This window comes from Saccostrea echinata, unplaced genomic scaffold (assembly GCF_033153115.1).
Source record: "Saccostrea echinata isolate AGI-Se365-2 ecotype Australia unplaced genomic scaffold, CSIRO_AGI_Sech_v1 ptg000086l, whole genome shotgun sequence".
Lineage (NCBI taxonomy): Eukaryota > Metazoa > Mollusca > Bivalvia > Ostreida > Ostreidae > Saccostrea > Saccostrea echinata.
This window is the reverse complement of record NW_026889835.1, coordinates 997100-1020177: the sequence shown is the minus strand read 5'-3', so window position 1 is coordinate 1020177 and position 23078 is coordinate 997100. Positions and strand designations below refer to the sequence as shown.

General features: G+C 33.8%; 1 protein-coding gene across 1 annotated transcript in view; it reads right to left on the bottom strand.

Moving 5' to 3' along the window:
• The window catches only part of LOC133176973 (putative Polycomb group protein ASXL2), a 33065-nt gene extending 9987 nt beyond the window's left edge, over window positions 1-23078 (bottom strand). The window contains exons 1-13 of the mRNA XM_061312044.1: window positions 22916-23078; window positions 20118-20200; window positions 19200-19308; window positions 17119-17218; window positions 16653-16898; window positions 15674-15852; window positions 15188-15301; window positions 14260-14369; window positions 13042-13115; window positions 12619-12695; window positions 12459-12490; window positions 10270-12233; window positions 5802-6003 (exon numbers count right to left, since the gene is read on the bottom strand). Coding sequence (XP_061168028.1) covers window positions 5802-6003; window positions 10270-12233; window positions 12459-12490; window positions 12619-12695; window positions 13042-13115; window positions 14260-14369; window positions 15188-15301; window positions 15674-15852; window positions 16653-16898; window positions 17119-17218; window positions 19200-19308; window positions 20118-20200; window positions 22916-22975 — 3350 coding nt within the window. The 5' untranslated portion in view covers window positions 22976-23078. The remainder of the gene's footprint in view (window positions 1-5801; window positions 6004-10269; window positions 12234-12458; window positions 12491-12618; window positions 12696-13041; window positions 13116-14259; window positions 14370-15187; window positions 15302-15673; window positions 15853-16652; window positions 16899-17118; window positions 17219-19199; window positions 19309-20117; window positions 20201-22915) is intronic.

The window sequence follows — 23078 nt, the reverse complement described above, 5'->3', positions numbered from 1 at the left end:
GTATGCGCATATGGCGCATGGCGCGGCCCCTTCCCAAGCCCTGCCTATGGAAATTGGTGGGGTCTAACGGTTTTAACGCACTCAGCACACCTCGGCCGATTCGTACCTCATCAGTGACGGAATCAGCCGAGGTTTGCTGAATGGGTTTTAACGATAAAGAGTTCAGTCGTATACAACAACCAATATTTATCTACTCGGAATTTTGCAAAAGCGTAACAATAGTACGAAGGAAATGTAAGAGACATTGCGTAGTCGTAAACCTCTTTTATTTAAAAAAAACCCAGTCATGTCGAATTTGCGAGATTTCCCTGCATGTATCAAATATATTTTACAAGTTAAAGGTCCAGAAACTTTCCTGTATCTGTTAAAGTATTTTTAAAATCATAAAATTTCGCAGTTCATGCGTGGATCTAGAGGGGGAGGGGGGCCGGACACCCCCCCCCCCCTGAAATTTGCAGAGTTATCAAAAGTATATACTGACGATTTTGCTTCATTATAAACGTACTTCGTAATATCTGTGAAGTTCATAATATATTTTAAAGCCATGGGAAATATGAAAATCACTTGCTGTAAGCGTCAATTCGTGATAAGCGTGTTTTACTGTAAAAAAAAAAAAAAAACTTTCGACCCCTGTAGAAAACGTTAACACCCCCCCACCACCACCACCACCACGAAATAGATTTCACGTTTAAGAAATGAATTTTAGTTTGTTTTTTTCTTATTTGTTTTTTTTTGGGGGGGGGGGGGGGGCTTGTCAAGAATTTTTTTTTGGGTTTGATACGTTTGGGAAAGAAATTACTTTTTTTTTTTGCTTGTCAAGAAATTTCTGGGTAGGAAATTTTTTGACTGGGGTGGACCCCCCTGGAGAAAATCCCTGGTTCCGCGCCTGCAGTCATTGCGCTTCGATCGTGAAAAAAATCACGTATTTTTTGTGATATTAAAAAATAGTAATTGTACCCTAGTGCTACGACGTTCGCTTCATGATCGGGAGGTCCGGGTTCAATTGTCGTTTGCCGCCCCACGTCAAACCTCTAAAACACAAGACGCGTAAACATCACACCCTATTACCGGCAACTGGGACTACCGATGCAACTGTGACAACAGACGCCAGTGTTGTTTATCGCTTTCACAGGTAGGTGATTTTGATCTTATTTGTGGCAATTTAAAACATCCATTTACTAATTTATTGTGGTTTCCCGTTTTGGTCATACTATAAACTTTTTCTTCGTAGAATATAAAACTATGATTTACTCATTAAAGTAAAATAGGAAAAGAGTCAAGTTAAATTTTAACCATCGTACAAGAATATTTGGTTAAACTGAGCTTATATCAGTAAAACTGTTACTTCACGGTCATATTTCAGGTTGTATATAATAAATTTAGGCTCTTTACGATCTAAGTACAAAATTTGGGTAGTCTTACTTGTTTAATAAGTGTGCTGCAAGCGTTTGATTTGGGTGGGTAAACATTTTTTGGCTATCGTGTACAACAGATTGGGCGAACAATGACAGCAGATTCATAACAAAATATGGCAATCGGAAACAAAGGTTACGAATTTTAATAAAATATAAATCTACTGTGTTTAATCAAATTTCAAATTCCGCGATATATTTATTTTTATTGTAAATATTTGTTGTACTTATAATAGTCGCTTAACGACAGTTACTGATTCAAACTATTCATTTATTACCAATATGAATATGATTTAAGGAATAAAGGATTAATACAATTCGTGCACAATACCTTATGCCATCAAAAATGTTGAAATTTTACACTGTTCTCTTGCGCAAACAAATCATCAGTTTTTCGTCATAAAATCAAGGAGATGTCCAATTGAAATCGTCGTTACATAACAAATGCCTTAGAAAAATGTTTATCTTTATGCTGGTACGTAATAAGCATGAAGAATATTTTACTCTTTACACGAATGGAACGATACATGTGCTATTATTGTGAGCAAACTGAAAAAAACTTTGGGGGAATAATTAGGCATCTTGTTGACAAACATCAGACAAATTGTCTTAAATATCGCGAAAAAGAACTGAACGCTGAAACTGGTCGACTAGGCTACAGAACAAAGTCGTACAACCATATAATTCCTGTTGAAGGAATTTCACGGGATTGCTAGTTTACAAACAATTTCTTCATAGCCCTATTGTTCATACCGGTTATCAAAGAAAGCAAGTATTTAATATAAATCTGTATAATGAATTGTCCATGATTTTTTCTTTCTTTCCTGTGAGTGCATTGTTGTCATGCCGGCAATCTTATTTGTTTAGCAAGTGGAGATAATTAAAAAAGACACTAAAGTAAAAAAAAAGTCAGAATAAAAAAAATTCAGAACAGTAATGGACAGGCTTTAAAATTCAGGAAAATAGTGTAAAAATGTTCCATCTCTCTTTCACAAAATACTGTTGAAAGAGGGATATGTTATATCGGCTATTATGCACAATTAAAGAGTCTGGGGGGTTGTGGCCATTTTTAGACTATATTGATCTCCTGTAGAAGAAGAGCTCCATACGAAGATATAGAAAATGATCAAATTTTAAAACTAAAATTTTTGAAATTTTTCTTTGCCAAATGATAGTTGACAGCTTAAGTTATCATATCTAAAAAATTAAGTTAAATCTGGTGGTTAATTTGTGGTGAATTTGTTGACCCCCCAGCCTCCTTAAAAGATGTAGTTTCGCTGATATTAATGTCTGGAAATTTTATTGATGCAGGCATAGTTTTTTTTTCATCAACCAATCACAAGCGATGAATTCTTATCAATCTTACAAAAATTAAATGATATAGTTGTACTTTAATATATTTTATATCATAAACAGTCAAATTAAACTGGTATCTAATGGCGCTTTCTTGAAAGTTTACCTGAGCGTAATGCTGAGAACTTTCCTGATCCTGAGTTAGCTAACGTCGTATTCTCATTCAATGATTTTTTTCTGCTAATTTATCTAAGCATGGGACCAGTCAATCAAACTGGTAAATTCTTTAAAAGATATTTCGCGAAAATCGTTGGTTCCATGCTTTCTATTTTGCAACAAATGTTGTTGTCCCCTGCATAAGGTATCTACTTTATTTTTCTATGAAAGTTTTCAACGATAAAGTCTTATGCAATTCATTCATAATGGCAATTTACAATTGTCAAACTTAATTAAGAGTTAAAGAGCACACTACATGTAGTCTAAAATGTGTTCATATAGGCATTAAAAATAAATGTATGTACATACAGCGATGTATGCACGTGTGTAAATTATCATAGACCTTGGAGCTTCAGGTCTATGGTATTATCAACCTCAGAGGTGGCGCTCTATTTATAACTTAAATGGATCATAAAAGTAGTTATATTCTTTAAGTAGTATATATCATGTATGTAGACATGGGACCAAGCATATAAAGAAGAATAAATTGTATCATTATAACTAGATACATGTATCAAAAAATTGGAAATATTTATCGTTCATATCCTTATTTTTTAAAAATCATCAAACGATTGCAGTGTACAGTCATCAGCAACAGAGGATATCAAGGATGGTTTTAAATACTGATATTATATTGAGGTAAACTGATAATTTTTGTGTTTGAGTTGTTTCCAAATTTGTTGTAGTTTTGAATATTTTTTCTTTGATTCGCTTTTTCTTTTCATTAAAAAAAAGCTGATGTCCCATGCTCATTAACCAGGAAAAAAGTCGCAGCCGCATTACTTGAAGACATAAAGAGAATCCCTTTTCCAAATGCATTTCGCAACGGCCTCATGCTTACATAAATTTTGACCGATTCCTAACGTTTATTCGAAATCCTTAATTACAATTGATACATCCAAGAATGAACCATCAGCGGGTTCTACTAGGTCTGACCATTCCATTTCTAAAAAAAAAAGAAAAAAAAAAATTGTGCAATTAAGGGATTTTTTTTAAAATCATAATTAACCCCGCTATCTTAGCCAATTCTGATTTTATGAAGAAAATAATCAAAATTACATCGTTGAGCTAGATGATTTTTAATAAATCTAATAACTGCTATAAAAACAAAAAAGTGTTGCTCAGTATTATTCACAAAAAGTATTAGTCCTAAATTTAAGTTATTTCAAGGCATTTGTCATAGTCTAAATAACGACGGTTTTCAAATCTTAATGTTCCAAACTATAATTATCCGTCAAGTGATTCCAAATTATAGTAGCCTTAGTTGATCTACATTTTGCTGATGAGAACATCGAAAAGTGAATCAAAGTTGTTACCGATTGCCATCATCTGTCGTCAGTGTTTGCCGTGAAATCATCCATCTGTTGTACACGATAGCCAAAAAATGTTTACCCACCCAAATCAAACGCTTGCAGCACACTTATTAAACAAGTAAGACTATCCAAATTTTGTATTTAGATCGTAAAGAGCCTAAATTTATTATATACAACCTGAAATATGACCGTGAAGTAACAGTTTTACTGATATAAGCTCAGTTTAACCAAATATTCTTGTGGTTAAAATTTAACTTGACTCTTTTCCTATTTTACTTTAATGAGTAAATCATAGTTTTATATTCTACGAAGAAAAAGTTTATAGTATGACCAAAACGGGAAACCACAATAAATTAGTAAATGGATGTTTTAAATTGCCACAAATAAGATCAAAATCACCTACCTGTGAAAGCGATAAACAACACTGGCGTCTGTTGTCACAGTTGCATCGGTAGTCCCAGTTGCCGGTAATAGGGTGTGAACATGGGTAGTGAGTCGCCAAGCGCCTGGCATTAGAAGTGAAAGACCCAAATTTTCGGATGATGCCTTAAAAAACGAGGTCCTATGCCACGGTAGACATTGGCACGATAAAGAACCCTCACTGCTCAATGGCCCTAAGTGCACAGTGCAGGTCTATATTTAATGTCCATCACTGGTTTAAATGAGTGAAAAATTCTAAAACAACTTTAAATCAATCAGTGAAATGGGAGGGTGTTCGTTTGGTACCTAAGAATTTCCTTTAAAACAAAACAATATCATAAATATTTTTTAATGAATCTTTTAACTATTTAACTGTTAAAAGTAAGGCTGTTAGATTTTCAAAAAATTATTTCCAGAATGCACCAGAACCCACCAAAAGTGATTCCCATGTTAAATTTTTTTCAGGTTTAGGAGAGAGGGTACATTCCAGATCCTCCCCAGCCCCCCCCCTCTCTCTCTCTTTCCAAGAAACCTGTAAACAGCACCTCTTGTGAAAAAAAAAATACGATTAATAAATTAAATAATAAAGATTATCAACATAAGAATAATTTATCAATATGTTTCCTGAAAAAGGATTTAAGAGTTTGGTTTGGAATAAACAAATAATTAAATTGTCTTTGTCTTCTATTCCCTCTCAGTTGTTTTAGTGTTCGGTACAGAAGGGAGAGATACAACGTTACTTCTCAGCACATTATTTTGAAGCAGATAATTTCAAGTGGATGTGCCCGGGGGGGGGGGGGGTCCACCAATGCAGGGACACGTGCCTGCATGTGTTCGCTAAAATATCTAGGACGTAAAAAGGGGCAAGTTTGAAAGGGCACTAGCACATAGAAATGCACAAATTGAACAATATGACAACTTTAATCGCAAGTTCTTTTATTCTCCGAGTTTCCTTCAATTAATTTAGGTTTGTGTTAAAAAAAAGAATTTAAATAAATTTTAAATCAATTATTTTGATAAGTAAAATCGAACGATTTTCCGAAAGTAATATTTGGTGACCAACGAATGTAATTCCCGTGTTTATCAGATAGGATATTCGTAATGCCAGGTACATGTATGTCCATCTAATCGAACGAATTACAATTACCTTGAATGAGCGTGCTGATCCCCAAACCACGTGTGAGGACGTGAGTAGTTGTAAGTGTAATCTTGTAGATACGCCCTGATTGGAGTCACCTCCGGGAAATCGTTCAAAATGTCTTGTAACTTCTCACTCCCTGCCATTTCGAATCCGAAAATCACACCATCTTCGTGGCGTTGACTGAATACAATCAAGTGCGATGAATGGGCTTAGGATCACTGTTAATTCATATGCTAATTCTAGTGTTCGTGGTTTAGAGGAAGTGTTCCAAAAATAGATTATCTATGCTTCAGCGATTCTTTGGTGCCTACACGCTGTTATCTATAAAATGCTAGTTTCTTCAAATAAAAAGTAGAGGAAAGGGATTTTATCTCGAAATCCTTTACATATAATTAAATGATAATATTTTTAAAGATGAAAAAATATTAATGATAGAGATTCCAGCACATCACAACTTATTGGTTAAATCGAACACGCTTACTTATTCTAAGAACTCAAATACAATGGGAATTTAGCGCAGCTTACTATCAAAGCTAATCGCTAATGAAGATGAAATACTGGTAGATGATAATTATTAGAATAAGATATAGCTGTTCATGCGTAGATCTAGAAGGGGGGTTCGGACCCATCCCCCACCCCCACCCCCCTGGAATTTGCAGAGTTATTAAAAAGTATATACTGAAACAAATAAAAAATGACTTTGCATCCCCCTTTCCCACAGAAAACGTGGACCCCACCATCACCACCACGAAATAGGTGTTATTCACGTTTGAGAAATGGATTTTACCTTTTCTTTTTGCTGGAAAAAATTCCTGAATCTGCGCCTGCTGTTAATTATTCAAATACAATAGAACCTATTCGTGATATGTTTAGGAATACTAGAAAGGACTTTGTGTATGCTATTACACCACTAATTATTTTTTTTAAAAAGCCAAAAATTTTCAAAGGTATTTGTAGACACAACCTGTCCCCCTCCCCAATCTATAAACGGTCCTTTATAATATGTGTTCAATGTGAAAAAAAGTAGAATAAACGTTACTAATATTCTTGTAATCATACTAGCAGTATAATTTTATGATACAATCACCTTTGGATATTTTTCAACTCCGCGCAGTTTACCTTTTTATTAAAATACAAAATTTGTGTAATAGTTTTTTTTAAAATACATTACTTTTCTATGGTTTATATCTGATCTCAAAAAGATCTTTTGCAAAAGTGGATCACATCAGATTCTTAGTTTTTGGTTCGAAGAACAGTGTAACTATAGTAACTGTAAGAAAGTTTACTTGTTAAAAACTCCTACAAAAACTTATTTCAATGAGTAAACTTCAAAATCAAGACACCCAATGCTGCACAAATATAATTGTGTGCCAGCATCCGTGAAAGGGGGGGGGGTCCATAACATGATCCTTAAGCCAGTTTTCATAACCCACCCACTTCATTTTCCATCCCCTTTGCTTAAGTTTGCTTGTTAGCATTTTAAGCAGACCTGGAGAGTGGAGACAGCAATCAGTTTATGAACTTTTTGCTGATCTCTCAACATTGTGTTCTTGTCTGCTTACCCCCCACCTTTTGGATCAACCCTTAAGCTCACTTGCCCAAATTACTGGCGAAGAAAGAAAAAGTCAATGTAAATTAAAAAAAAAAAAAGAAAAACTAAAAATACCAAAACACAAAAAAATTATGTGGGGAGTTGGGGTTTAAAGGATTCTAACATGGGAAGGTTTGAGTATACTGCAACAAGAAGTTGGGGCAAACCGGTCCTTGAATGAAAGTTTCCACATAAAATTTAGAGCAAAATTACATTCTCATTAAAAAGCCTAGGACAAGCACATTGTCACATATATGGAAATTAAAGACCACTTTTACTGCCTCTCCTCTGAGGAGATTTGAACCAGTAACCTTTATGTACAAAATAGAAATCTCCTAATAATCCCATAATTCTTTGTGTCAAGCTTGGGCTTTGAAGACCATAGAAGCAAGACAAACTTTGATCAGAATAACTCACCCGCACCTCACCTTAATCAAGATTTACAATTAAACAGTAGAAACAAAACATTTTTATGTAACTTTTTTAAAATCAGATTTTAAATGTATTTCACCTACTGGTATGTCTTATACTTTTTGTCCTTTTTTGAAGTGTCAAGTGAGCATCCCCAAATAAAGGTTTTTCTGACTAAAACGAATGCATTCACCCTTACGAGTAAGTTATTTCGTCCTTAATAGCCTCAGATTCAATGAAATTCTGTTGCAAGTAAAGTGATATCATCTAAATTGTCTCCACAACTTAGTTTACACTAATCAGTCTTTGAACATGATCTTACAAATATAGGCCTATCATGTAACAACCATTGCTGGAAGGTTGAGACTGAAAGGTAAATTGGTATATCATAATCACAACACTGTTACAATTTCATAATACTGTTGAACTTCAGTATCTCGAACACCGATATCTCAAATACCATGGATATGTCGAAGTGATTTGGAAGTCCCAACTACATATTCCTTTAGTATTTTACCCACGTCATCTCGAATCCTCGGATATCTCGAAGTTTTTTCTCGGTCCCATGGAGTTCGAGATAACGAGGTTTGACTGTAATTCCGACCTTGACCTTTTAACCCTGAAATAATTTAATCATCCTGGTCATCTCCACTTCAAAGATGTCAAATCATGTCCAAAACACTTTTGAAAGCTCACTATAAGTTTGACAATGACCTTTGGACCCTCAGATGAATACCATCTCTATTGGAGTGAGAATCTAAACAGACGAATAGTACTTTATACACTGTGTTTAAAAGAACATTGGTAAGATGCCATCCTTGACCTTTGGACCCTTAAATGAATAGAATTGTACCCCTCTGCCATCTCTGGCAAGTTTGAGACTAAAGAGGTAAAATAGTGCTCCATGTTTTATTAGCCTAACACTACTGGGGACAGGGACATGCAGACACACAAATAAAGATGGGATAAGAAGTAAACAAAGAAACTTTGAGCTTAAAACTTTTTAATATACACATTTCTCACAATTAAAACATCATCCATCACTTTGACCATCACACAAGAAAAAAAACTGTTACCAATACAGTCCTTGACCATACAATTTAATCTCACAAATTGTTGCAAAATCTAACAGCCTTTTTTTTCCTCTAATGACTTTTGTAAAAGTTAGTAACTGCTGTATGGTACAAAGTAATTTGTACTACCGATGCTTATCTGTATGAAGTTTTTAAAGAGTTTAATGAATCTTAAACTTTTTATCTTAATCAATTTGAAATATTTTATTCTCTCTATAAAGGAACTGTGGAATGAATGTTGAATAAATAGGGTATATTAGTACTTGGACATGAAATATATTTACAAAAACCATCATCACGTAACATTATCAGATTTTCCTCTATTCTTCTTCAAGGGCATCTTACTGGGTCAATATAAACAGAATACTGAAAACAGACTCAATTTCACAAAAATGGTGCCAACATTCAATAAAACTCTGTATAAAATCTCTTACACAGCTCAACACAATCCTGTATTTCCCTTGCAATAAAATCTTGTCATTCAATAAATTATATTGTATGAGATTCGAAATATGCCATGTTCCCCTTTTTCTAATGACTTAACTTCATCGAAACAAATCTGACTTGACTCTGCAATACCACAATACTTCTGTAAAAAAAAAGTCTTTCCAAAGACACCCCCCTTAATAAAATGATTACAAATCTAATGTGAATAAAAATTTTGTTTAAAAATGTACGCATGTATACTTTAAAGAGCTTTTCAATACAAATAAAATTTGATTTTTGTGCATGTTAAAGCAGTTGTGCATTTAGTAGGATAGTATGCTATTCGTCATGGTTAAATATCAAAATTGATGATATGAAACAGACCACTTTGATCATTTGAATTTTCAAAGTACAGACTTTGATAGCTACACTTATTTATTTATCAGAATGGTTACTGCAGATCACTAATTTTTTCGTGAGTTATTTTTATTTAAGAGATTGTTATTTGGTATTTATAAAGGAGATAAAATTTTCACAAATTTTAGTTATTGCTGTATATAATCTTTAATAATGGAAATATACATACACGAGAATGTAATTTTCACGAGCAGGCAATCTCGGGCAATTACCCGAATATAAAATTCTCATGAATGAAAAAGATTCACAGTAATTCAATGAATAGTGAACAGACACCCTGTTTTGATACCATCTCTGAGAAATGATTGATAGAACTACATGTATATCCACAGAAAAATTTCTTGTGATTAAAAAAAAATAAACAAACAATAACATCTCCCATAAGGTTGGCATCATTTTCACCATTTCTGCTTCAGTGCAACTTCACACTATCAGGTCGTTATCAGACATGTCACACAGAGTTTAGAAGGTCCAATACAGTCATGGTGACAAAATGCCCCACATTTTTTGCACATTATCATTGCTTTCAAACTACAAGCACAGCTAGCATTTTCACCTCCCGCCAAAGCACTGGTCAAGATTGCAGTAGGCAGAACAATTTTTGTTGTGCCGTTTCCTGTTGAAGAAGGAACTGTGACAACTGAGGCTTGGTTGGTCAAAGTTTTCCCCAGCTGTGCTTCCTTTTTCATCTGACTGACCAGTTGACTTGCACTACTGACGATGACCCTGGACACTGTTGCTGCTGGTGCTTGTGGGAGTTTTGCAGACGATGACTCAGCAGCAGCATTTACTGGTGTCTGTTGAACCATGACTGAGTTACCCTCTGTACTGCTGGTCTCTGGAGTTGTTGAAGAGTCTGCAATTTTTGATTGAGAAGTGCTGGGCTCACCAGACACTGGTTGTTGAACTCTAACAATCTTTTGCCTTTGCTGATTCTGGTGTTGTTGTTGCAATAAGTAATGTAGATGCTGCTGAGAAGAACCAGCTTCTACTCTGTTACTACTTAATCCCACACTAGCTGATCTTGATACAGCTTGTACTTGAACACTTGTTGGGGTAACTTCATTCTGGGGAGGAGCACTGGAGGCTCTCGATGGCTGAAGTGATTGCATAGTCACTAAATTGCTTCCAGGAGCTGAGTTCAAAATTTGTACAATACTAGAATTACCAACAGCTGTAGTTGGAATTCCAGAAGGGATTAGAAATTTGGCATTTGATCCTGGAACAGTTACCACCCTAGCTGTTGTAACCTGGGGCTGTAATGTAGTCGGGGGTTTTGTCACACGCACAACAAACTGTTCTGATGCTTCTGCATTACCAGAAGCCAATGTCTGTAAACTGGAGGAAGCTGGGAGAATACCAGAGATTGAAGGAAGAGTAGTCATATTTTCAGAAGCAGGAGTGTTTGCAAATACAACTTTTGAGGCACTTTTTGCACTCTGAGTCAACAATGCTGAGGCAGGTGGCTTTGGATCTTGTTTTAAAATTGCAACAGGTTCTGTCGTAGACACAGGAGTATTGATTTTAACTTTGCCATCTGCATTGACTTGATATGAAAGCCCTCCTGTTTTCTTTATCACATCTTTACAGATTTGCAAAGATCTTTTTAATTTGATCCCATCCTTTGTTTCTTCTGGAGGTTCAGGGACATTGGGATTTGGAGGAGAAGATGGTGCCTTACTGGGGATACTTCGCTGTCGGCCATGCAGGATGTTAGGTACCTGTCTTGCCATTGGTGCACTTGGGAATGTCAATTTTTTCACAGTTGTGGGAGCATTAACTTCCTGTGGTTTTCCTTGATTTCTCATCTGAATTTTAGCTCTGGTCTCAGCTTTTATTTGGGCCAGAGTTCTAGTCTGTCTCTCGATCTGTACTGGTGCACCTCTTGCTGCATTTGTCTGGACTTTGATTTGTGCAAGAGTTCTAGTCTGGGATGACATATCTTGGGATGATTTAGGGGGAGAAATATGTGTTTGGGCTCTTGGAGCAGAGTAAACAGTTTGTTGCATCTGTGAAAGAACAGGTGAGGTAGCAGTGCTTAAAAGGGAGACTTGTTTTGGCTGGTTCACACCTGGACTGGTATCGATTGTTACAGGCCTGGTAATTTTTGCCATCTGATTTGCAGTACACACTTGAATAACAGTCTTCAAAGGGGAGTGTACAGGGGCTATACGGTTTTTCTTTGAGGGACTCTCACCTCCATCTTCATTCTTAATATCACCTGACAAAGATCTTTTCAATGTTTGATGACGCATCACATTTTTGTCACCTCGACCCATCACAAATTCGGATTTATCATGAGAAATTTTCAACAAGAGACCACTTTGAGATGAGGGTTCACTAACATATGTACTGTTAACCACAGGTTGTGATACAGTCTGTGATATTTTCTCCTGTTTGATTAATGTAGACACCTTTGTTGTGGATTTTTTCAGGGCTGGCTTAATTTTCATTTTGGGAATAGGAGGCTGGGGAGGGGGAGATGGAATATCAGCCTTTGGGACAGCCTGACCACTGAACCTGTTTTTATGAAGATAAAATTGTTTTAAAAAAAAGCATAAAATACTTTGGTAATTCAACAGAAAAATTATACAATTTCAGCAATTCCAGTACTGGTATTTTTAATTCATTTTGCAACTTAAGTTAAGAAATCAAATTTCCATAGTGTATAAACTTGTCCAAAAATTAAAATTCAAAATGTCTCCAACAATTAGAAATAAAAAAAAGAACAAAGTTTTCTTTTACCTCTTTCCCCACACTGGTTCAAAGTGCTTGGCCTAAAAATTCATAATTGGCATTTATTAAATGCATAACATTGTCAGAACTAATCTTCATTTATTCTGTCTTTAACCTCTTTTTTCCACAAGGAAACAAAGCACATATAAATTTGTTGATTACGGCTCACCTTCCAAGGATCTAGTTTTGTTTGTTCCTTTTCTTCATCCTGTTTCAATCGTAATTGATTTTCTGGAGTGAATTCACCTTAGAAATGAAAATAAATCTTAATATGGTAATTACCTTAAAATTGAAGTTTACAGAATAATGAAAATCTACAAAAAAATTACATTCAATCTTATTTTAACTGGACAAATTATCTGGTTTCAAAACACATGGAATACAGGATGTATTTCTCGTAGTTTTAAAACAGATGCCAAAATGCATTTACAGATAGCATAATATAATAAGTTAGGTAAGAAACAAGTATACTATATACATGTAAAGAACCTCAATGAATGGTATTTCAATTTTCCACGAAATATCTTTGATGAAAACTGTTCCAGTAAAACATACTGAATTTGTATTTGTCACCAAGTATAAATGTTCAAACCTTCTGACAACCTCTCCCTCCATTCTTCACATGCCTTATTGAAGAATTCATTATTAAAAGCAGTGGTGCTCATCCTGAAATGAACACATTGACAGTAAATAAGCTATCTTTGATCTTTGATTTTACAGTATAACTGTCTTTTGAAGCATTTATGTTCCTCTTGATAAAATCATAAATGTACAACAATCTGAATGAATACAATGTAAAAATTCATGAGAAATGCAATGTCTGATATGGTGATTACTTAACAGAACTCTTTCTCGATGGAGGTAGGAAACATCTATTAGTTGGGGACAATGTGCTGTTGAATACAACACGAGATTGAGCATTGTGGATTTTTTAAGGACAGATAAGAAAGAAGTCCTGGTCCCAAGACCATAAACTGAGAACAGACTTAAGTCAAAACTTAAAATCAATATAACATTTGAAATAATTTTGATAATGAAACAAAATTTTCATCACATATTTGAACTTGAATATAATACAAACCTGCGAATTTTTAAGCACATATTTTAAATAAAACTCAGATATTCAAAATCAAATTTTGACTTAAGTCTGTTCTAAGTTTGTGGTCTTGAGCCCTGGTGGAATATCTTACTGAAATTTTGCTGAACTATGCTAATAAAATTTGAGAGGATCTAGTCCTCATTTGTTTCATTTTCTTGATAATTTTCACTAAGCCGACTCTTCTAATTAAATTCAACCATTTCTTTCTAATAAAAGTTTCTTTTGAAAGCTGATGAAATACTCTAAAACATTCCTGATTAGACAACCTACTATTTGGAATTCAACCTTCAGGAATACATTGTACTTTTGAAATGCTGATTTTTCAAATCATTCAGTTGTCACCAGTTTAAATACATTGTACTTTTGAAATGCTGATTTTTCAAATCATTCAGTTGTCACCAGTTTAAACAATGCTATGCTCCAGAAATCTTGCAAAATTTAAAGCTTCCTCTACTTTGCCACAAAAGAGCAGCAGTAAGTTATATAACTGTGATGTAATTTCGATACTAAGTACTGACACTATTTTTTTTTTTAATTATCTGTTTTAAACTGAAACAAAATTACCTCATACTTCCTTTAACAAGCTTTAATAATTAACAACTAGTTCATTTTAAGCTTAATGTTGAGTCCTACACATGCATCCATGAATTACCCCCAAACTCTGAATTCCTTGATTTGTTTTCCAAAATATTCTTAATGCTTGAAACTCACCTGAATTTGCTTTCCGTTTCCAGAATTCTGTCACATTCTGGGAGAAGCTGAAGAAGTTTGTACTGGTAATGAACCGGTAACAAATTAAATGTAGATCTTCCAAACAGGGCCTGTAAACAAGAGGATATCTAACTGCTAATGAACTGGTTTACAAATTAAATGTGGAGCCATCAAACAGAACCTGTGAACAAACAGCTGCAGAACTGTAGCTCTCTGGTTGAGAACATTCTGACAGACAAATCAGAGAGCTAAAGATCCAAGCACTGCAAAATACCTTCATTGGGTCGTAGTAAAATTAACATGCCCAAATTCATATCTAATTTTTTTTATATATATACACATTGCCTTCTTCTATAGAAGCTATAGAGAATATGTGATCCCCCAAAAATTTTAATTTAAATTTTCTCGGTATGTGTGTGTTCTTTGATGTGTATTTTAACATGGACGTCGGAATGCAAATTTTCAAAACTGACATTTGAAGGCCACATAGGGTTGTCTGGAACCATTGAAAGGTAAAGTAACAACATTAGGAGTAAAAAATATGATTAATTAAAGGATACCATGTTTTTGGCATGTGATGTATAAAATACCAGGAATAATACCCTAAGAGAACAACAAAAAGGTGGCACTGTAAATTGAAGGTTTTACAATGCTAAGATCTGTAGCTCTCTGATTTTTCTGTCTGAATTTTCTCGACCAGAGAGCTACAGTTCTGCAGCTAGTGAACAAACAGATATCTAACAACTAAATTAATGTTGCTGTATTCTATTTTTCTGTGTTCCTTCAATGAATAGTCTGTTCAATGTGCAGTTAAAGATCTATACAGGTGCTTGCTTTCAGGTCTATTTATAGAGAGCAGTTACTCCTTGTTTATCTCATTTTTTTAATTCAAAGGAAACAACAACAACAAATAAAAATCTCCCTATACCCGAAGATTGGTGTTGACCAGAATGGAGTCAGGAGTCTCCAGGTCTATACATCCCTCCTTGGTTTGGGCAATCTGTGCTGCATGACTAAGCTTTCTGTTTCTACTTTTTCTTGGCTAATGAAGAAAAAATGAAATGCATCTATGGACTAATAAATTCATAAAGACTTACTCATTTAAGAAAACTACACAAAATACACACGGGACCCACTGACCTCGAAAATCATTCCTACTAAGTTGACTGAAGTCTGTCTGAAAGACTTCAATTTTACAATTTTAACAAGTGCTCTGACATTGCTAATAACTATCATACAAACATTTTCAATGTTGTCTATAGAAACATTAGTTTTGTTGCAATTCAAAAAAGACATAAAAAATAATACTGTCGTTGTATAAAATTCCATCTGAACAGCTACATAATACAGACTCTTTTAAAGCAGATATTTTAATAAAAAAAACGCATCACAATTCCATGTGTCTCTGGTGTACCTTCATACTTATGCCAGGGATGCCAGCTAACATTTCCCTCATGGTTTGGGTTTTTTGGAAGCCAGACAATCCTGGAGATCTCTCAGAGGAGTCACTCTGGTTGTCATCAGAACTATGGTTTACACCATTTTCCACCCTTGTACTTGTAAAGGTCACTTTTGTTTCCTTTGCCTTTTCATCTGCAGAAAATTACGTATGGTACTACTATATTCCAACTTTACAAAGACATATATATTAGAAATCTCTGCAATGTAAAAAAAAAAAAATACCAGGATATCACAACATATAAACTTTTAAAAATCTTAACTGGACATTTTATAAAAAATCTTGACTTTTTTAACCAACAACTGTAATTTCATCATTTTATTCATTGCTAAATATTATGCCTATGAAGTGTCCATTATTCTATATTTTTACTTTGTTAAACTCATTCGAATAGTTTTAAAAATTATATAATGCGGTATATAAAAGCTGTCAAAGAAATATAATTCAAGCAAAACTAAAATCTAAGTTTTACTACACTTGCTTCTTATTATTACAAATACATGTATAACAATCGGAGAAATGTGTCTACAAGACTGGTGTTCAACTTTACCTACCTTTAAGTATACACATTCTCTAACCACTGAGCTGATGTACTGCAGAAGCACAAATTTTCGTAGGGGTAAAATTTCAATGAATTGTCATCTAGAAAGGGTTCATGGGCATTAAATTTTTTGTTTTGAAAGTAACCTTATGCAAAATATACACATATATACACGTGTGAAAATTCTGTGTGGTATTTTTTGTTGATAATTGTTAACAATGAAATTAACGAAATTTAATCCCCAACAAATATTTGTGCTTTTTACAGTATGTAATGCCCTGTTACACAAGTCATAAAATAATTCATAGATTCTCAAATTAGCAGTTTCAACACTGATTTTGCACACAACCACAACAGGGGTACACATTTGTCATTTTGAAATACTACCAGTACCGTCTTTAGGAGGTGGAATGGGTTTAATAATAATCCTAGGGAAGTCTGGTCTTTTCTTTTTCTGTTGTCTCATACTCCTCCTGAGTGCAGTGCTCTCAGTTGAGGAATTTGTACCATTGTCCAGGGTCTCTGAAGACATTGTTGAACTGCTCTGGTCTTTTTCATCCACTACTGAAAGTGGTTCATCTTCATCAGATTCTGTCGGAGGTATTGTCTTGTAACCATTTGGTAGCTTTATATACATCACTGAAAGTAGAAGTATGAAAATATAATGCATCTCAATTCTTTAGATGTGAATCTGTTAAGCCATTTTTCTTAAAACCAAAAAAAGCAGTTGACTTAGTCATAATTTTTTTAAATTCATTATATGCACTTTTCTTTAAAAACATGTATTTTAATCCTTTTAATCATGAGGAATATCATCTACTTCCTTGAATGAGTATTTTAACACCCTCTCATCATTTACCATTTTCCTTTCTTCTTTCCTTAAAAGATTTCTCCTTGTCACTTTCTTCTCCTATATCCTCTGTAACCTCTAGTAGACTTGAGCCAGCTGGCCTATCATTCTGTTGACAGTGAAAATGCCTTATACATGTAGAATTTAAAAAAACAAACCATGTACAATGAATAAAGTTTTACATTTAGTTATAAATTTAAGGCAAAGATCTAGTAAATGAGTTTAGACTGTCCTTTAGGTGTTAGCCCCATTATCACATCATAATTCAGTGTTTTCCTTTTATATTTCAAATAAAGTATAAGAAATCACTTGTAACAGGCTAAGGGTTGGGGTTTATGAACAGAAATCTCTGTGGACCTTATAACAATTATTTTTAAAACCTTTTGATTTCTAAATGGCATTTTAATCAACTGAAGTGGTCAATTTGGCCAGTAGCTGTTTCTTAGGGAAAACATTCATAATTCACTTAAGAACAGATTATACAAGCATTTTTTTTTCTTCAAAAATCCTGAAAATAACAACTAAAGTGATGCTTATTTAAGTAAAATTTTAAAAGTAACTACATAGGATTTAACTTTTCATTCAAAGTTTCACAATAATGTCCTATAAAGTGAAAGAAAGTTTTAAGATTTATATAAGTGATTGCAGAAATGATAGTTTAAAAAGAAGTTTTTCATTTTTCTTATCTTACATAAAAATTATGCCCCAATGCAGCTTATTTGACCAAGCTATGCAGGGTTCTCACTAGGATTTTGCCAACTTGAGTCCCAGGACTCAAGATTTCTGAGAAGGTTGCGTCCCAGCTAAATTTGATGCGTCCCAGAATAATTATGTTGAGTCCCAACTAAATTATTGCAGTATCCTTCCATCCAAACATCAATAAAAATCTTTATCATTTTATCAGTTTGTTTACGCAATATTAACATATTCAAGTATATAAACCATGTAAACTGGTAATGCATTCAAGCAACATTCTAAAATACACGCGTAATCAGTTGCCATAAAAATTAACTTGGTGTTTATAAAGCTAAAATTAACTGTTGCATAATCAACTAGTACCCGAAAGTTGACTGTATACAATCACAGGTGTCATGTGCAATGAGGCGTAACTAATCCTGTCGGTAGTCTGCACTGGGTGAAATTCACAAGATAATCAAGCCGCATTGTGTATACAAGCAGTAATTATGGTTTCTACATGTAGACACTCAAGATTCAAAAGTTTTTTTTTTTTTTAAAAAGAAGAAGCTGCAGTGTGTTTACAGCTGTCGGAGTTTGACATGCAACATTATTATGACTATGGACTAATAAACATGAAGTATCTTAATTATGATCAATCCCTGTTTAAAAAAAAAGAGAAATAAGTACAAGAAAAGTTATTTCTTGGATGAACTTTATGATAGTCACAGGAAGGTTTCGATTAAATATTTCTTTGACAAATCCTAACATCTAAATTCCCCGTTTTTGAAATTACCCGAATTTTCTCGCTAACGAGGACGCGTCCGATCATGAGTCCGCGGACGCATCGATTTTAAGAACCTTGCGTCCCAAGTAATTTTGCTGCGTCTAGGACGCAGATTCTTGCGTTAATGAGAACCCTGCTATGGCTATTAAGCATCAAGGAAATTCATTTTTCAATTTTGAGAAACCTGTAGGCCCCTTGCAGTAACTAGACGTTTTCCTAGTTTTATGATAAAATGTAAACAATTTTATGAATAAAGTGTAAATGATCAATAGTTCATGCATTCTGTTTAACACAGTTATTTTTAATTTACTTGGCAAAGGATACAAAAAACAGATTTTACTGGACATCAACCTTGGAAGAATACTCCTGTAATAATATAGCTGTTTTAACTAGAGTTGTCTTAAAAAAGGACTGATATCAGACAAACAGGTAAGCTATCCAAACATGTACCTCACGGAGTATCCACAGATACCCCTTGATATACACCAAAAAGATTAAGTGATCTTACCATTAAGCTTAACTTGTGTCTACAAATAGATGAATGGACTTAAAAAAATATTTCATTCACCTTCATCATGGGGGTGGAGGATATAAGATATCATGTGTGGTTATAAATACATGTACATACCATTAATCCATACACACCAGATCTTCCTGCAACTTTGTAGAATACAGCCTCTTTACCACGAGAATATGCATGCAAACAGGAATTAAGGCAAGCCAGAGGAACGGAACCACTGCAATATTTTAACACCAGTAATCTTTTCTTACAAACATTTTGATTTGTAATCCCCCCAAAAACGTAAAAGATCATACCAGAAGTATGAAACCAGAAGTCTCTGATGAGACAGTGTCTCTACTGATTTGATTAATAATGAAAGTTGCAAATGAACTAGTTCCATCTAGGAGATGTAACATGACTGACAAACACACTCATATAATTGATATATTTTTATAACATACGGTTATTTATTTTAAAATAGCCTATGTGTGTGTGCCTGTAATCAGTTTTTATTGAAATTAATTTAAAACTGCAAGAGGATTATCCAAGTGGCAATTTGAATACAGACAATATCAGACAGCTAGACAGATGGACACCATTTCAATGCATAAGCTCTTTTGGACTCTGACGATATAAACTTTATCATCCACTTTTTAAATTATCCTTACATACTTTGTTAAAGCTCTGAATATGGAGAGTCTAAGCCAAAAAAAAAGTGTATTGTATAAGTGGAATTTTAAGCGAGACGCAAATTTAGCAATTTGTTCTAAAAAATCAGTTTTTAAATTTACCAAAAAGTAACTTTAGCAATTTTATGGTGCATCAAAAGAAAACGGTTACTTCTTATGCAAAATAAATTGTTAGCAATATTAAATTTTAGCAATCTCAACACTCTTGCTAAAAATTCCAAAACTGGTTCCTTGCTACAATTTCTGCTTATACAGTATTCATTTTAAATACATGAGTTCCATATAATTGTCATGAAGCATTCAAATCCTTGTGCTCTGACAGGATAATTAACATATGAACTCTTTGGAAATATACCTTATATCTTTTAAATTGTCTTCTTGAATTGATTTTAGTATTGCCTTATGGCTCATAGGTGTCTGTTTATACTTCTCCAAAACCTGAAATTACATATAAAGCATACTTTAAATGACTGTATGTGTGTTGATTGAGGCAGGTTTCTCCACACAATTGGTAATTTTTTTTTGCTTTGTTGTTGTTGTTTTCCTTTTACATACAGGCAAACAGGATTAATAGTTTACACTGGAAAAATTCTTCAAAGCAAATGCAGTGTTTAGTGACTTTATTTAAAGAATCAGGGTAAATTAAAGTTGAATTCAGCAAACCTAAGAAAAAAATCTCTTAATATCTCTAATGGAAAGGGGGAAGGGGAAAGGAGGAGCATATACTCTTACCGAATTTTGATAGCATAGCAACAAGTTACATAACAATAACTTACTTGAAAAAAATTCTTATTCAAATGAGTTATGGTAATGCTTAATGGCCAATGTTTAATAGGGTAAAGATTATTAAATTATGAGTCTTCAGCTTACACTCTGACCATAAAATGTAACAAACATTTTGACAGTTTCTTGGGGGAAAATAACAAAACAAAACAAAATATACAATCTAAATTATATTAAAATATATTAGGTATGATTAATTATTTTCTACATGACAAATGCTATCGGTATATAAAAAACACTGTTTTAGAAAACACGGGTCATTAATACCGGATACAATAACCTGGGGCAAAACTGAAAATTCCAAAATAATATTAATTTTAATATAATTTTGTTTGGAAAATTTACACCTTTCTGCAAAATCAAGTTGGATGGCCTAGACTTTGATTTTCTTTTTATAAGTCCGGTCTTTACAAAATATTAGACTACCGGTATATGTCGCTATATGATCAAATCAGAAACAATTAATGTTTGTTATGTATAACTGTAACATACATATGAAAATTCCTAAAAATGGTTTTTAATCATAAAAGAATAAATAAATGAAATACCAGAGCTCTCGATTCTCTGTAATTGGGGCCATTGAACGGCCCCATTCCCAATGCAAAAAGGTACCTTTTTTCCCCAAAGCAAAGTGTTAATTATCTTTTTTTATAACAAAATATTTTTTTTTAAAAATCTTCATCGATGAAACTTAATCACCAACAAGTGAAAGTTAAACAAATAGGGCTGTCACGAGTACCCAAAATAACCAAGAACCATGGTCCAAGTTATTCGGTTCGGTTTCGGTTCCATTTTTCCGGATTTCGGTTCGGGTCTGATTTATATATTAGAATCTGTTTAATTACATAAAATGGCGTCGAAATCAAAAGAATAAAGACGGCAACAGTGATAAATAAAAATCACAACTGAAATCTACTTCATTCCATGACAAAACACTTGTCAGGAAAGGATTAGATCATTATCAAAATGAGCAGGAATGGTCAGGTTGTGGCTAATAGTAGGCCTAGTAATCCTTACACCGATGGCTAGATGTTAACATGGTTAAAACTTGTTTTCAATGTGAATTTAATAAAACAAATAAAGATTTTTCAAGTTAAATTCACCAAAGTAAGGATTAAAATAGATGTAAATAACCGAACCGAAAAACCCAAAACCACAGCAAAAATTTACAGAACCGACCCAACCTGAAAAATTTTGGAACCATGACAGTCCTAGAAACAAACTAGTTTCCCAATTTGGTTTTCCCAATTTTCCCCAAAATGACGAAAATTTTCCCAATTTGAACGCCCCCGGCCCCATGCAGTCCAAAAAAGTGGTGTGAGAGTCCTGAATACAAATAATGTCATTACTATAAAGTATGTCGGTTAGAATTGAGAAATGCTGCAATCTCTCTAAACAGCTCTATAAATATGTTTGAAATTATTTGAATACAGAATTTTCAGATTCGTCATAGGTGATCACATACAGGTTTAATGACTCCGCGGTTTTCTAAAAAGTGAATTTCTGAAGAGCGATAGCACTTATAATGGGAGAAAATGTTATTTAATTTCAATGTAAGATATTAAACATCGGAAGAATTCAACAGTTCAACCATTCAACCACAATGATCAAAAATATCGTAAAATGTTGGTTTCCAACTGCCTATCCATTTTAGCATCTTGGAAATAAAAGAAATGAATACAAAATCAAATTGTTGAATATTTCAAAGTGAATTTTACAGCAAATACTTATTATCACATAAGAAATATGATCTGAAAATTCAATTTGATTGATAAAGTATTATAATACCCGTTTTTGCCTATCCATTTTACATTAATGCTCCATTTGGTTGTGTAAATTTCGGTGGCAATTCAGATGGGATGCTCCCTAGCAAGGCCTTTGAGCTCTGCTTGGCGCAAAAATAAATCAGATTTACACTTGCTTTGGTTGCATTATTCAAAAGATCATTAAACTGGGCTGATAACAGAGAGAAGGGAAAAAAAGCTAAAATGTTCAAATCACACAAATCTCCACCGAGACCATCAGGCTACGATGACAACTTATTTCCAATCTTGTCCTTTCCATTTATAAACTATATGCAACATATATATACACAAAATCCTTAATTATAGTTCAGGAACAGCCTTTTCTTCCTATCAATGATGGTATCATAACAAACTAAAATTCTGAAGTAAAGCACAAAATCAACATCATTGATTTCAGAGATATAAATATTTCATTAACATTAACAAAAGAAATACATATAACTATGCTCTGACAGATTAACACATGCATATAACACCTACACTGACCATTTATAGCAGTCATCCATCTGATACTAAAAAAAATGGCATACGCCTAATCAATATATATGGGGAATTTTCGTCTTACAAGTTTAGCTGCTTCAGCCCATGTTCTTGACTTCTTCTTTACTTGCTTATCTGTCTGCATTATTTAAGAGATTTCATTTTGATCAATTTATAAACATTCAGTACAAAAGATTTTTTTTATCAACATCAAGCGCCATTTTGGAAATTAATCGTTCAGAACGGGG